This window comes from Drosophila novamexicana, unplaced genomic scaffold (assembly GCF_003285875.2).
Source record: "Drosophila novamexicana strain 15010-1031.04,08,12 unplaced genomic scaffold, DnovRS2.1 tig00000986-arrow-arrow-pilon, whole genome shotgun sequence".
Classification (NCBI taxonomy): domain Eukaryota; kingdom Metazoa; phylum Arthropoda; class Insecta; order Diptera; family Drosophilidae; genus Drosophila; species Drosophila novamexicana.
This window is the reverse complement of record NW_020824835.1, coordinates 1,784,745-1,801,904: the sequence shown is the minus strand read 5'-3', so window position 1 is coordinate 1,801,904 and position 17,160 is coordinate 1,784,745. Positions and strand designations below refer to the sequence as shown.

At 39.5% G+C, this 17,160-nt stretch overlaps 1 protein-coding gene across 4 annotated transcripts in view; it reads left to right on the top strand.

The window, feature by feature from the left end:
* Positions 1-1,307: 1,307 nt before the first annotated feature.
* LOC115765731 (AF4/FMR2 family member 4) overlaps positions 1,308-17,160 on the top strand; it is a 52,687-nt gene continuing 36,834 nt past the window's right edge. For 2 of the 4 annotated variants that reach the window (XM_030709397.1, XM_030709398.1), the window contains exons 1-2: positions 1,311-2,110; positions 2,174-2,308. In XM_030709397.1, the coding sequence (XP_030565257.1) occupies positions 1,492-2,110; positions 2,174-2,308 (754 nt within the window). In that variant the 5' untranslated portion in view covers positions 1,311-1,491. Of the gene's footprint in view, positions 2,111-2,173; positions 2,309-17,160 lie in introns of all 4 variants that reach the window. The other 2 variants (XM_030709395.1, XM_030709394.1) reach the window with 2 other exon arrangements.

Here is a 17,160-nt window from a genome sequence, read left to right as displayed (position 1 = left end):
TCTCACTCTCTCCTGCTCTCTCACCTTCTATCTTAATGTTTTCTCTTTTTCTTTCATTCGTTTGCGCGCTCGCTCTCTTTCTCTCTCTCTCTCTCTCTCTTTGAAACCCACACGCTTGCTGCTTAGACAGGAGCTGATGCCAGCGATGGGCGCCTATTCCCAGCAACATATCGGGAATGCCGGTTTTTCACTCTCATTTCAAACTTTTCCACCCACATATAGAGCACAACATGCGAGAGGTGCTCGAATTATCATTGAGCATTAAGGCAAAATATAATGAAACAACAATTACATTAATACACATTTTCTCTTGTTTTGTCGTTGCTCTTGTCGAACAACAACAGCAAACAATTTTCGAGCATTTCGTTTCGTTTCCGATGTTGACGCCGACGCAGCCGATTTGCCGCTTCTGCTGGTGCTGCCGCTGTTGATACGATTTTTCACCGTTGGCGAGTTTTCCATTTTCATTTTCAATTTTCTCTGCTTGCGCGCCAGTAGCGCATTGACGGCTCTGCAGCTCGTCTCGGCTGCTTTCGATTTCACTTTGCCACCCGCGACGCCGTCAATCATTCAAAATTAAAAAACACTTTTTTCACACTCAAAAAAAGAAACAAAATAAAAAATTTCTACAATACTTTAAAGAAAATTAAGACATAAATTTAGCATATCGAAAAATTAAAATATATATTTTGAAATATATTTTTGGTGCCAAAAAAACTTTTTATGTGCGAATATTAGCAAAAAAAAAAAAGAGCAGATTATTACCGTCGGCATTTCTACAAATTGTGCGACAATTTTCAAAATAGAAAAAAACACAAATATTTACTGAAAAATATTAAAGTTAGTTTTTTAATTGGTCAATTTATTAGTGAATAACACAATTTATTGAAAATAAAATATATTCAGAGAATTTATTAAAAGTCCATGAACATTTTTCGAATTTAGGATTTAGAATGAAAATGATCTTGCAAGCTTAAATAAACATGACGAAAAGGTAATTATTGAGGATGAGATAGATAAAATGCAGTACTAGTCCCATATGGAATGTAAAAGATCTGAGCAAGAGGTTATTATATCAAATTATTTCTTTAAACCTAAAAATAAAACTAAGGATTATAAAGCTATACAAATTTTCCTTCTCCATCTTTCAGGTCAATCAATCAATCATTCAGTGAATTAACATAATATCAAGAACAGCCCATATTTAAAGACTGATTTGTTGACATAGCCCTCAATCAGGTGCAAGTCGACTTAATAAATTTAAAACTTTTATGAAACCCCAATCAAAACATGCTTAGCAGAAAGTGCTCAAATCTCTAAACACAAAAAAAAACAACACAACAGGTGTCTCAACCAAACAAATGGAGTCAACTCCTTTGATGCATTTAAGTTTTTCATTTTCGTTCGGTTTCGGTTTCGGTTCCTTTTTCGTTTTAATTTCAATATTTTGGTTCTGCTTATCGCTCGTCAACAACGCGTCCAGTCACAAAAATGTTGCTGACAATGAGGCGACAGAATGAAGTGATAAGCAGCCAGCAGCATTCCACAGCAGTGACGACCACAAGCACAGCCACGCCCTCGCCGCCAGCAGCAGCAGCAGCGCCAACAGCTACACAGCCTGCATCGGGTTTGGAACTAGTGCCGACTACTCCGACCACTCCACAGGATTCGCTTAATACGCCAACAACCCCGCTGAGCCGCAATCCATTGCAATTTGCCGCACCGCCCGTACCACCACCCATTGCAGTGCCCGGCGTAACCGCAGCAGCTCCTGCTTTTGGCTACTACAATAGCAACAACGTTGGAGTAGCCGCTGCGCCGGCAACAGCCAGCTACCTGCATCAGCCGTCCACTGCTGACAAGGATTCAGCCGCCCATTCCGTGGAACTCGACGAGTACGTGGATATTTTGCAGGTGCAACAGTTGCTATTGGACTCATCAGCGGCTGCCGCAGCGGCCGCAAACCAAAACGTTTCTAATACCTATCAGGAACAACAACAACAACATCAGCAGCAGCAACAGCAGCAGCAGCAACTGCAGTCACTCGCCAAGCCGCGACCGCGCATCAATCTACAGAAGGCATCGGATTATGCCGCCCAATTAGCGCAGGGTAAGTCCAGCCAACTCAGCGGTTAGTTGTGGTGCCATACTGATCTCTGCGCTCTTCTCACAGCAGCTGAGACATCCTCGACTGCCTCGCGTCGCGTTCTGCTCGACTATCCGAATCCCTATTTGTACGGCAACCATTATCATCACACGCCGCCAAGCGAGGACCTCGTGGCCCTTTGGTTTGGCAGCAATGGAGCAGGTGAGTCATCCAATCCAATATTATAAAGCAGGCGCCCATCACCCAAGCATTGCTCAACAAATGCTCAGTTCAAATGAATAATTACCTCCAGTCGAGTGTGAATAGTTGTCATAGACATTGTAATATACTCTAACAATTGCAAAAACTGACTCGAGATAGAGAAAGATTACTGTTAACAAGTAAATACACCCAAGTTGCGCTTCGAAAGCAGCGAAGAACTAGATAAGCAAAGAAAATATAATTATTTATGGCAGACAACATATTAGATTGCTTTCAGTCAGTGGGAAAATACAGTTATTGAATACATATCTAGGTCCTATAATAAATTTGTTACCAGAAAATTGTATATATTAGCATACTTTACGGAAACTAACTAGCTTTGCCCAATCTTCGCGGTTATATTTTACGGAGTATAGTTGAGATATAAAAAAACCTTTGAGATTATATTATACATAAAAAAAAAAAGCATCCGAATTTATTGTTAAGTATTGACCAAAGAAAAATTAATTCTGAAAAAAATGCCTTGCTACAAGCTTCTACTTTTGAATTTATTCAATATAACTCAATATAAACTCTGCCAAAATCTTGCCAGTTAACAAATTCTGGAATCCTATATTGGTTTAGGTTAGGACAGCAGAATTCCCTGCGTGAGAGCTCGTATACAACTTTGGGTTCTTGGTTAAAACTTAGCGTTCATTTGCATTGAGGAATAAATTCTATTATCAAATATTTTGTAGAATTGTTCGTTAAGCACAAATCGAAAAATATTGTCAGCAGTATTTTAGATATTTGTGAACTTATTCAGATTGTCGGCAATTTATTGCAGTTTCTTTAGAGAATTCGTAAACATTTTAAAGAAGTGCTTACTGATTTCATTTTACACATTCAACATACATTGTTCAGAGATTAAACGCAAAATCAATCGAACTCCGTTTATATAGAGTGTATTCATAAACAAACTCCGTTGGCTGTCTCTCTCCCTCTCTCTCTCTCTCTCTGTCGCTCTCTCTGTGTGTCTTGCAGTATTGCACTTTATTGGCGCCCCGTATATTTGGCTGTCTCATTGCATAATTCTCTGGCGACAAGCGATGTCGCTGCGGCTGTAGCCGGTCTGCATATCCCCTGTCCATTGGTGCAGTTACTCAAAACTATCAAAGCGGCTATAAATTGCCAAAATTAATCTATGAATGAGCTGACAGGCAGAGTTGTGCGAATACTATATATAGCCCCCGAGCACTCCTCGTCGCCTCTCTAGATCTGTGTGTCTACGTGTGTAATAGCTCAATAAATATACATTTTTGCGCACATTAATGCCGTTCGCTTGTAATTTTTGACGGCGCCTTCAATGGATCGCCTCCGGCGCCCGACGCGTTCGCTTCTCATAGAGTCGACGACTCTTTTGAAACTTTGCCAAAAACTTGAAATTGAATTTACAAATGATGCAGCGCATCGGCCCCCAGTGCCCTTTCGTTTTTCTTTTTTTCATTTGTATCTTCTGTACATTTTAATTTTTCGCCATGGCAATGGGCAACAGGTGTTGGCCCAGGTCTGTTCATAGCCCGATCCGCGATCTTGTTCGCCCGCTCGCTCTCTGAGCCAATTGCAATGCAAGCGACGTTTTCGTTGCCTTCGCCGTCGCTGCCGTCACACGTTCCATCGATTACTCGTCTGTCGCTGCCGCATTTGGGTTTGGTCGCCTTTGCGGTTTGCCAAAATTAAGTCAGCGCCAAGACCACCCAAAGTGTGTCAATGTTGGCTCTTTATCGTGGAAAGATCGAACCGGAATGTGCATACAATATGATCTTCACTAACATAGTGCTGTTTATAGACAGCGCGATATACTATGCAATAGTTTATGTCCCTAGTTTGTAATTTATTTGCAAATATTAAATTTATATTTACCGTCTAATATTCCCCCAGATTGTCTTCTGGTTCGTTTCTTTCTCTTTAAGGGTTATCACATTTTAAGAACCCAAAGCAACTTTATTAAAAGCCTGAGATAAGATATTGTTTCAAATTCTTTAAGTCTGATACGAATATCAAAAATTTAAATTTTGCGAAGGCGACGCGCATATCGGATCAATCACTTCTTACATTTGGTGTACATAGACTATAGCATAATAATAATCCGACCTAGCATCTAAACATTTCAAAATTCATAAAATATATCTATAAATAAAACTGTTTGTCCACACAGCCTACGTCAGAGCTAGGAATCTGATATTTTAACTGTACTTACATTTTGTGATGAATGTGTCCGTTATGACTGGCTTTCGGGAAATTCCACCCGCATGTGTGGAAAAATCGCGAAAAACGTTTGTATGAAACTTTTTTGTTAAAATTTTTTTTAGTGGTATAACACTTATCAGACAATCCATTGCCCTTGGTGGAAAGGACGTTCAAAGATTTAGTGAGTTTTTTTTTGTTCCAAAGATCTACAAGAAAAATCATTTGAAACGTTTTGTCCAATTTACTTGAAACTTATTTTCAAAGCTCTACATAAGAACTTAATGAAAACAAGTTTCACCAATTTGTAGTAGATTATCGGGAAACAGTTGTATGAAAGTATTTTGTTTACCATCCGATTGGCCTTAAAAAACATTTTCAAATATCTTTGGCATCATTTGGCCTTATATGGAATTGCAATTTAAACACGTAGAATATTATGCATAGAAACCTTGAGCTCTGCACATTTATTTCACGACAAGGTTATTTAATTGGCTCATTTTGAAACCGTTGCGACTGATTCTGATTCGGATTATGGTTTCAATATTGTTCACCCCCTTTGACTGATCAAGCGACAGGCAGACAAGTTGCTGTCAAGTAGTCGTATTTCCAAGATGCACACAAATTGCCTTAATTAATTAATATCATAAATACGCGACGGCGCTTAATTGTCGAATCGAGCAGCAAAAGCGGCGTCGAGGGGCATAGCACAAATACAAAAAATCAGCTTCTGTCTCATGGCAAAGCTAATTAGCCAGGAAATGACCCCGGCTGACCGATCAGCAAGAGCAACAGCAGCAATTGCAGCCACAGTAGTCACACAGCTGAGTGACCCTAATCGACAGGAAGCTGACTCAATCTGAGCAACAGGCAGACAGGCCATGGCCACAGTGGATGCTGTCACTGCTGCCACATTCTGTTGCACTTCAGTTGCAATCAATATTCATAAATCTTTCTCTATCTCTCTCATGCGCTGTGCCAAAAGGTTTACCAATTAATAACGTGACCCGTTTTATATATACATATATATATATACAACATATATATAAGTGTATATATTTATATGAAAATCAAGCTGGGTGATCGTTTCCAATGAAAAATCACACACAAAGCCTTTCAGCGTTTGTCAACGACGTTGACACCACAGCAGCAACAGCAACAGCAACTGGCAACTGGCAGCCACACGAAGCAACAGCTAAGAAAACTGCAAAAGAAAACGCGACTGCTCTAGACGAGTGTCAACGACTAGGAGATACCCTATGTCCAGTTACCAATATTCCATTTACAGAGACTTGCGCTGAAATCTTGCTCTATGGGCAGCTTTTTCCATTACCAAAATTCAGAATTTGTATAATTCTTGCTTTTAACATTTCAAGGATACGCTCACATACGAGTCTCGAAAACCAATATTTATCGATTTATATTGAACAAATGAAAAATGCAAATTGTATTAAACCGCTCTTTGACGATTTAATGGGCACAGGGTATAATTAAAGCGACAATCGACGCTGGGGCAACCTTTGCGCCTTGTGCAACGGAAATCGCTGACATGGACCACACCACAACAGCAGGCACAGGCAACTCCCTCCCTACCTCACTCCCTCCCTCCACAGGCAGTGAGGCTTGCCTAATGTTTAATTAAGGTGATTGCTGTGCGGTCACTTGGACGTTGTTGTTGTTGTTGTTGTGGTTGGTGTTGTCGTCGTTGCAGTTGCGACTGTTGCTGCTGTTGTTTGCTGACAACAACACCTCACGAATGATCACCAAATTGGTTTGTAAGGATCTAAGCGTGCTGCTTCGCTCGCCATGTCAAACACTTTGGGCCAAAGGACATGCTGCCCCACCCCGCTGCCGAATCAGCCGCCTCTGATTGCCAGACGGACCACAGCTTTAATGAAGATTAATTGCAATCAGTGCGCCAGTTGAGCGGCGATTAATTGCAGAGCAAGAGAGAGACGACTTGGCAAATGGAAATGAGCTAAGGAAACTGCAGACTTCCTTCTTCTAGTCCATGCAAACGTGGACTGGCTGATGATGTGAATTGGACATGCCTTTGCCTTTGGCCGTGTGGCTTTGGCTGTGACTGTGGCTGTGGCTGTTTCTGTGACTGCGGCTTTGGCTGTGGTTCACAAGTTCACGAGACCTCACGAGACGCAGTTGCGGGCAACTTAATTGCCATTTACATGGCAAATGTTGAATGGCGTTTGCTGCCGGCTCAAAGCTTTGTTGGTGGCACAATGCGGCTCTGATGTATTGCAGTTGAATGTTGTTGAGCGACAGACCTGCCAAACTGCAAAGATTTGTCACAGTTCATCAAAGGCAGACCCACCGGTAACACCATCATCAGGCATAATGAACCTGAAAAGCTCATAAATTTGACCCGCAATACGGATTGGATCAAAGTTTATTTGCATAGTTTGTATGTGGGCTGGAAAAGTGTGCCACGAATGGATTTAATGGACACGTTTTATATATATTTTTTTCTCAATATTTTTTAATATATTTGTATACCCTGTACTCATTCAATGGAAAACAAAGGGTATATTTAAGTTGCGCTTGGGAACATCTCGGAGGGAATCGAATGCATGGTAAAATTTTTTTTTCGATAACTTTTCCCATTTTCACAAAATTTATCAAATTTGATTTATGCCCCCTTTCAGGTGCATTTCTTGAAGATAATAAGAGCTCGGCTGCCTTCCAATTGCAGAAAATATAAATTAATATAAGTGCTTTTAGGTATACACCAATTTGAAGTCATCCTCGTACTCAAATATACTCATTAAAATTTATGTTACTTCACAATCAACTTTCCCATAGTTAAATATATAAAATATCCTGAACACAGATCGCAATAGCCGTAACATTCACTAGAACAGGATATCTGCTAGTCGTGCATTTTTCATACTTTTGTTTTTTGTTTTTTTTTTGCATTGTCACCTGTTTGCATGAGATTGAAACTGGCGCCAGCCTCGTAGTCAGACTCTGTCTGCGGTCCGATCTGCGACAGGTCCAATCGAATTAAATCAAATGTTTAGATCAGAAAACCGCAGCACGTGGGCAGTTTTTTGGTTTCTGTGGTTTGCATTTAACTTAAGTTATAATTTGTGTATCGTTTTAACGGCTTTCAAAGTGAACGCGTCGACATCATGTGGCTAAAAATAGAGGAGCCAAAAGTTGTCTATGGAGTAGGGCAGTATTGCATACAAGTATGTTTACATAAAATTGTGTGTGGGTTCAGTCTACGGAAGCTGCAAGCCTTGTAATAAGCTTACATATTTTAAGCATTAAAAGTCAGCTAAAATAAGAGGTGAAATATTGTTATTTAAGTATGGTATGAGTAAAAGCCGTACAACCAAAAAAAAACGAGAAAGAAAGGCTATCTTCGGCACGCCGAAGATCTAATACCCTTGCAGACCCAAACTTTTCATAATGCTTAGTTCACCAAAAATCACAAGCGATTTAAAAGTAGGGACCAATGTGAAACTTTTTCTGCAAATCATTTGGTTATAGCCTAATTGCACTATTAATTTCTTACATTTCTTTGCAAATGTGAAATATGTACATTATCAGCCCACAATTGTCACATTTGAAAAAAATGCAACATTGCAATATATGTTGGTATTCGGCCCGAGTAATTCGTGTTTTTGCGATGATTTATCGAATTTCGTATCGATGCTATGAAAAATATGAAAGTATCATTACCACAAACAGCTGATATAACAACGAAGGCAACGAATTGTAGTAATCCCGCTGCTTGTAACATTTAAAGATGGCGAAATCTCGCAATAGTCTATTCAATTGAACCCATACTCCGAGGTCGTAGTATTTGAATTTTAGGAGCTTTGGCGCTTAGGTAAATCAAATCAACCCGATCAGCTGTTTATTGTAAGACACTTGCTAAAGGAATCGCAGAATATGAAGTTCGTAAATTTAACATATTTTGAGCATAGTGGAATCATCTGTTTAAATCTTAATTTTATCAGTAAAAGAATATGTATTTTAATTCTGATACCAATTCCATTTGCTGACAATAGTAAATATACATATAAGTACGATTTAGCTGAAAATATTTACTAGTAAGAAATTCACGGGATTTCGGGAAATTCCACCCGCATGTGTGAAAAAATCGCAAAGAACGTTTAAATGAAAGTTTTTTCCTTACCACCCGATCGGCTTCAAAACCATTTCCAAAGATCTTTGTGCGAATTAATTTAATACGTTCTTGGCTGGCGAAATAAACGAACTTAGCAAAGTTTATTATTCAGCCTCAAGATTCTAACCGCAAAACTAAATTGGGCGGAAGCCGTTGATTCCAACACTTGGTGCACTTAAGATAAATTTTTAAATAGAAGTGGAGATCAAGATGGGTAGATTTCAATTTTCCACGGGCGTGTACTTAGTGCAAAGGTAATATCTACAATTATTTAGCACAAAACGTTCCACGGACAAGGCCGGGCAGTAGCAGCTATTATATAAAATATTCTCGGGACCAAAACAACAACAAATCTTTTTTGTTGAATGGGTCAGATCTTAGTTGAAAATATATGAATGGTTGCGGTTTATCTGTGATAAACATTGTCTTGCTTTTTAGCTACTCGAGATATGCATCAGCTGAAAGATGTGCCCACGCTTTTGTCTTTAACCTGTTGGCGCCGTCGCCTTTTGATAGAAGTTGGTAGCGACCCACGCATCAAAACCAAAAAAATAACAAACTAAAAAACAAATCTGAAAACCACAAACAATCATTAAAGCAAGCAGCGAATAAACTACATTGAAATTTGTATGATTTTCATTTGCAAAAACCGCAAAATCTTTTTGGGATTTGCATAAAAAATTGCTGCCAGCAATCGAACATGGAACAAGAGACATACATATGTGCCCCAGCCCCGACCAGCCCCGACTTGTATCCGAGTTGATTTCATTCATGAGCCGCAGCTCCATTCATAAGTTGTACATTTCTAGTTTAAGGTAAGCCACCGAACACCACCTACCAGCACAGCTCCAACTGCAACTACTAAGTGGCAACTGGCAACTGGCAACTGCAACTGCATATTATTTATAACATTTTGTAGTTTTTTGGGGTCACATGTTGGCGTGTGTTGCAAATTAAATTTGCAAATTATGGGCTGTCGCAGCGGGTTTCCGGTCCCACAACAACAACAACAACCAATCTCTATCTCTCTCTCAGCGCTTCAAATGTGTGGCAGCGCAAACAAACTGAGGGCTTCAGATTGAGCTCGAGTCGAGCGCCAGTTTCAGCTGCACTTCATCACGCTCTTGGCCGCCTGACAAGCTCAATGGATATTCATACAGTGCAGAGCCTATATACCCCGAAACACCACTCCACCCCTACCACCCATCTCAGCTAGCCAAAAATGGCACAATCAACAAAATGGTCTCGTGCACATTTGAACTGTCATGCCACAGACGGAGTCGCAGTCGGAGTCGGAGTCGGAGTCACAGTCAGTGCCACAGTCGTCTGACATTTGAGATTTGAGGCGAAATGTCAGTCACTGCTCAAAAGTCCGTTCGTTTCACCGCTTTACTCTAGAGCGCTCGACCGCTCACCATCGTGGGCTGTTGGCCTCTTGGCCACAAAGATGCTTTACAAATATGACAAATATGACTTTTCATAAACTCTAGACGAAGATCTTATACGCTGATTATAATGCAATACGGCAACTATTGTTATAAATGTATTATGTTCAATTAAGTATCTGACTTGTTCGATAGTCGTAAGCAACAATATTATTCGATTTATCCATATAACATATGCCAAACAAGCAAGAGGCTCTAGTCGGGAGCTCACGACTATGGGATACTCTGAACCCTCTCTTCCAACATCAAATGCATATATATTCTATTTAAGAAGCTATATGTCAAGTTTGGTGACTCTAGCTCTTATTATTTACCAAAATTGCCCAAAAACCAGGATATCGATATTGATTTTTATCGATTTCTTGAAAACGGAGTAAGTTATCGATTATCGGAAACAAACTCGATCTGCGCGGGAGCTAGTAGCATATACATCTAAAATTTCAAGTCTCTAACTCTTATAGGTTCTGAGATCCTTGCGTTCATCCATACGGACGGACGGACGGACAGACTGTTACATACATTTGGGTTTTGGACAAATACAATAATCCCTTATACCCATTTTTAATGGGTTCAGGGTATAATAATATAAAATCGATATTTTTAACTACTACCCTCTTCTACCAACACCAAATGTTGCTCGCCCTTGGCTATAGCTTTAAAATGAAAGATACTTGATATATATCTACTGTTCAAGAGGCTACATGTTAAATTTGGTGACTCTAGCCCTTTAAACTTAAGAAAATTGCTTTATAAACAGGATTACGATATCGATTTTTATCGATTGATTGGAAAAGGGGCAAGTTATCGATAATCGGAAACAAGCTCGTACTGGATCTGAGATCCTTGCGTTCATTCAAATGAAGGGACGGACAGCCAAACAGACAGACATGGGCTAATCTACTTGGCTATTGATGCTGAATAAGTAGAGTTAAAGCAGTCGGATATGCCTCCTTATGACTGTTACATACAGTTGCACAAATATATAATGTATTTTTTACCAATTTGGAATGGGCTCAGCGTATAAACAGTGCATCAAAAGATTAAATTCAATAGACATAATATTACTAAAAATCTGCACATTTTGATAGAAATCATGCGAAAATACTAATTTTTTCAAATCGAGCAATGTTAAAATATAAAGAGATCGATCAAATCTAAGATATTACATTATTATATTATATATTATATATTATTATACGGATCATTTCGAATTTAAATTTGAAAACATTTGAATTAAAAACATAATTTATTAACGAATAACAAGTTGACTTCACTTACCCCGAGCTCCGTTGTCCCTTTATTTATACACATCTTTTATTTTGTACCTACAAGTTGAATAGCTTAGCTTATAGGACTCACCGTCTGAGCAAGTGTATGTCAAAGAGGGGCAGCCTGGCGGATCACAAGATTTCCAACTAAATTTGGTAGTCAAATAATTTACATCAACTTTATGCTGTTTATTGTTCTGTTTGCTGCTGTTGTTTTTGTTATTATTATGTATTGTTGTTGCGTGATATGAAGTTTTTTGTTATTGTTTTTCTAGTCAGTTTGCTGGGTGGGCGTATCGCGCGCGCAGCTTTCGACCCACTCAGTTGGCTTTGCCTTTTTTAGTGCCGCTTTGGAGGAGCCGCCGTTGCTGAGATTTGATTGGTGGTCAATGCTGGTAGCCGCGTTTCAAGTGCGTTTCCCTCGGTCTGCGATTGCTCTTGTTGTCCACCACTTGACATATTTTAATAAAGCAGCAGCAACATCAACAGCAGCCAGCTTGCGGGCCAATACAAAAATAGCCACATGGCTGCCGAAAAAAGAGACTCACAAATTACGCGCATATTTTCTAATGAGCTCATGCGCGCCACAGATCGCCATGGTTCGAAGCCATTTGGCTCGTTCGGAACGGCCAAGATTTTCATTATGCCAACAGCAACCCCCACCAAAGCCTCCCAGCTCTTCTGTCGCATTGACAATTTCAAGTGTACGTGTCCATGATTAATGCCCGCATCCCCTTCATGACACTTGACAGAAATCTCTATATGCACAATTATTATACATACATACATATGTATGTATTCAAAAAGGAGGATTGCGTTGATTTTGGAGCAGAAGGCAGCAGCGGTTGCCAAGTTTCTGCTGTATATATCGTTAACACAAAGCCAAAGGCTGTCTTTTTCCTGCTGTCAATGTTGAATGATGCGACGATTTGTGACTGAGCAAACAGAAATCATGCTAATTAGTGCTGCTAATGGGATAAGTGCTCTCCGTGTATACATATACGAATACGTTTCTGCGGCTAACTTCAGCAACTTAAACTAATATTTTCTATTTTTCCGACACGTTCGACTAGCACCTGACTGTTCAGCTCTAACCTCAAAGTGCAGCGCGGCTGATTGAGCAGCGATTCACAACACAAAACCTGAAATCACACAACGTCTAATAATTAGTATATTAATTAAAATAAGTAACAATACTCAAGTATATAAGCAATACCTTAAAATTTATACACACTCCTCCGTGTATTAGCATACAATACATTCATATACACATGTATGCATATGTATGCACTTTGCATTAGGGCAGAGCTCCATGAGGCACAACTGCGCACACCACCAAAAACAAACAAAAAAAAAACATACGCACGTTACTTTCACCACAAATTAACGTTGTATTTTACACTTCACTCCTTATAATATAAACTTTTATGCTTTTTATAACTCATTTCTTAAAATAATTTTCACACACGACAAATTGACGCTCACTTGAAAAAAAATGTAACCCATTTATGGCGACAAAATAGAGTCAAAATAATTGGAGCTTGCCAGATCGCGACTTAGCTGTGAGGCGTTGCCAAATTGCAGGATATTCAGTATATATTAAATTAAGTAAATACTTGCTGTTACTTGTGATTCATATGTAACAAACCGTTTGCTGGTAAATTTCCTACGTATAAATAAATAGTTTTCCTTTGGTCTACAATTATATTCATGCTGCATAAAATTAGCATCCATGTACACAGTGAAAAATCTGCGAGTACCTGAACATTTATTTGAAAATGTTTGAATATAAATGACTCATAATATTAAATACTTATACTTAATTATTAATTTCATTAAAGAGAAAACGATGAATACAGTTTTTTTTAATTTTTATTTTTATGAATCATAATTCCTTTATTATAATTTAGTCGTGATTTATAACATTCGTCAAGTGCACACTGCAGTGTGGCCTGATTTATGGCGACAAAATACTATATGCCCAAATAGAAGCTTGCCAGATCGCTGCATAGTTGAGCGGTGTTGCCAGCTTTGCAGACAATAAAATAAACAAAAACTAAAGAGAAATAAGATAGTTGCGTTTATTGTTCAAGCGTACTGCACGCAATCAAAATCAATTTATTAAGAATTCGTTGGGAAAACAATCGCATTCGGTAGTCCATTAACAAAAGCCGTTTACTACCCGCACTGCATCCATACTGCGCAGTACATCCTCACATCACATACACACACATGTGCATATGAATAACAACAACAACAAGAACACAAATGCAATCAGGCCACCAAATCGCAACGACTCCGACTTCCAAGTCGGACGACGACGACAGCAGCCAACAAAACTACACAAAGCTACTTACTTTGGCAGCGGCCCCCGCAAAACTAATATAAAAAATAAATAAAAAGCCCAAAAAAAGAGCGCTGCGCCAGCTCCTACAGCTGTGAGTTTTTCTAAGCCGACACGCGTTGACTTTGGCTACACAAAAGCATACAGTTCCCCGCCGTACCCTTTGCGCTGCTCTTGACTTGTCGCTGTCGCTTGTGCTTGTGCTTGCGCGCTGTGGAAGCTGCTGTGACTTCCTCGAACCTCTCGCTCGCACTTGGTGACAACGGCGACATTGCATTTGAACAGTGGAACAAATTTGCAGCTGATTTATGTAAATCGCCATCGCCAGCGAGTTTCGGGCTCCAATCAGCGCGTCGTTGTGTTGTTGCAGTTGCATGTGCTTTACGTGCTGCTCCTGCAGCTCCTTGTGCGCTGGCAGCTCCTCTGCTACAGCCGGCGGGCGTTTCGTATTGTGCCGTTATTTGCCCCAAAACCACGCGCTCTAAGCGCTACAAAACTGCAATTCATTCAGCGGTAAACATTTTGGTTATGAATGAAGCTGCCCACGCGCAGCACCGAACAACAACTGACGCTGCAGCCGACGTCGACAGCGGATGTTGTGTGCTGTGACTGCGACAGCGACGGCTGCTGCATTTGTTGCTTTTATTGTGCTGCGCCCCATTCATTAAACGTTTTTCGATATTTGTTTTCTTTTTTTTTGGCAGGGCGCAGGCGCAGCGTTCGCTGCCAAAACTGCAGTTTTGTCGTTTTTCATGCCAAAAATCGATCAACGCCGCCGACGCCGACGCTGGCGCTGACTTCGCCTCGTGACAAGCGACTGGCACAAAATAATAATAAAAAAAAACAGCCGGGGCACAGTTATGCTTTTCTGCTGTTGGCCAATATTCAAATGCAATTTATGTCATCGTCGCCGCTTTTATGCATATATGACGTCAGCCTGGCCATGGCTGTGGTTGCAGCGGTTGCAGCTATAAACTTGTAATGCCCGCCAGCTGTGTGAGAATTTGAATTTAGCCAGCGCCTTGACAGCAACCTGAAAGCCAAGCAAAACGCAAACAAAAATAAAAAACACACAATTTGCAAAGCCATTGTCGGACTGAACTCAACAACGAGCAATATACGTGTAAAGCATTCCATAATTAAGTTATTTAGATAGGCTTGTGTGGGATTGTAAACTCTCCTTATAGCTCAATTTGCCCAAAAGCTAAGATATGTCTAAATAGAGGCCAAGCAGTTAAGGATTATTTATTCTTTCTATATTGAATAGATAATGGCTTAGCTGGGAGATAGTCTATCCAGATCTGTCTTTAGATGATGTGCATATAAGTTAAAAGTAGGCTTGTGCCAAAATTTTGGTTATCGCAGAAAGCGATTGATCGGTTAGACGATTTTTTTATATATGTATCTAATAAACGTAATTAGTCTCTGGTAAAAGAGAATACTGTAGACCAAATGTTGTTTATTTAGCGTTTTTAATGTTGTAATTAATGGAAGCAACATGGTTTTCGAATCGATTTTTATCTCTCTAGCGAGCGCTAAACGAGGTACCATAAAAGCATATCACAATCGGTGCATCTGACTTTGAAAATCGCCACAATCTTTACCTAGTTAGATTGGATTTAAAAATATATTTCTTATAGATTTATCGAAAGTGGCTATTATAAAAATGATATGCACTTGATCTTACCTATATGTATATGTTCTGTGAGAGATTATATATGGAATGTTTCTTATCTAGTTTCAATACTCTATCAGATCAATTAGTAAAGATATTTTACAAAATGTAGGTAATTATTGAAAAAGTTATGAAAATGACTGAAGACATGTGAAAAATAACAAATTTATTGCATGAATAGCCCAAATACTTCTCTAAACTTTAATGTTACTTGTCATGGGAGATTTCCAAAACGGGAACACATAATATTTAACTATTAATGCCCTCGAGATCTACAACAGGTGACACATTGAACTAAACTCTAACGACCTGAAAATATTAGAACAGTTTCTATGGCAACAATGACAGCCGTTGACAATCTTTGAAATATGATATTGTGCTATACAAAGAAAACTGCGGCCCGCTGATTTGATTTTTCCACACGGCAATGGAGCTTGCGTCTAGCTGAACAGAAAGCTGAGAGATAACAAAAAATGCATTCATTGGAAAAATAAAAATGGGCAGCAAAGATTTCAAAATGTTTTCATTGAATGCATCAAATGATGTCGAAGCATTTGACAGTTAATTTGTTAGCATTCACTAAACTCTGGCTTTGGCACTTTCCGGTCTTCCACATCCAGCTTCGAAGATCGTCATCAAACGCATGCTAATGCGGTTCCGGTGTGCATGGCTAATGGAGACGAGCGATGAGCATCGACGCAACTGCGTCTTAGCCATGGCCATCAATTTGCATTTGCTGCCCACGTCCCGTGCCCTTTTGGCACCGGGGTCCACAGATCTTCATTCATTCATGATTTCATCATGTGGCGCACAACGTGGGCGCATTTGGTTTCTTATTTTTTACTATTTCATTCATAAAAAAGCTCATCAGGCACGCGCGTGCCCGGCCCTCAGCTGGCGCGATATCTTGGCCGAAACTGAAACCGAACACCAAAAGCCGCTCGTTGATTTTATTAGGTTAAGCTGCGGGCTCCGCCAGCTCCAGCGCCAGCTGCTCCCCAATTCGAGTCGCCGGGCCGCCGTTCGGTGTTGCAGCTCAACTTTGGTTGCATCTTCGGGTGCGTTGTTTGCGTCGCTTAATTTTAGCAGCATTTAACCCAGTTTTTTGTTTGCTAATGAAGTGTCAACAACAAATTGAATGTCTAACATTTGTTGCATGTCGCCAGCAACGGCAGCAACAGCAACAGCATGTGTGTCTGTGTCTTTGTTTAATGCTTTAAATAAATAAATGCGAATGCGTATGCAAATGCAAAATGCAAAAGTCAACATCAAAATGTTGGCCAAACTAAAAACAGAGTCGAAATTTTAATGCTCTCAAGCAGGCAAATCTACTAAAAATAGTAATTCTTGTGCCAATACAAATAAAAACTGAAATAAAATCAATAAAAATCTAAAATATTGAACATATTCAATTAAGAAGAGTTCACCAGCTTGATGCTTTAAGATATTTAAAGAATTATTAATCATCCAAGTACAACTGAAAGCTCGTAAATGCTTTAATACATATCGATTGTGTGAAATTATGTGTACAAGCAGTAGAAGTATGTTTAAAGCTCTTGAGAGCTTTAAGACTAACTAACAACAATAATTAAGCTCAACAAGCTGCAGAGCAATCCATTGGGTCAATCGATTTTAAGGCTCTTGCGAGCTTTAAGACAACTGAACTGTATTTTTAACTGCAAACGATTAAAAGCTAAAATATAATTTAACTGGCTACAATTTAGCTCTTCACCCTTTGGTT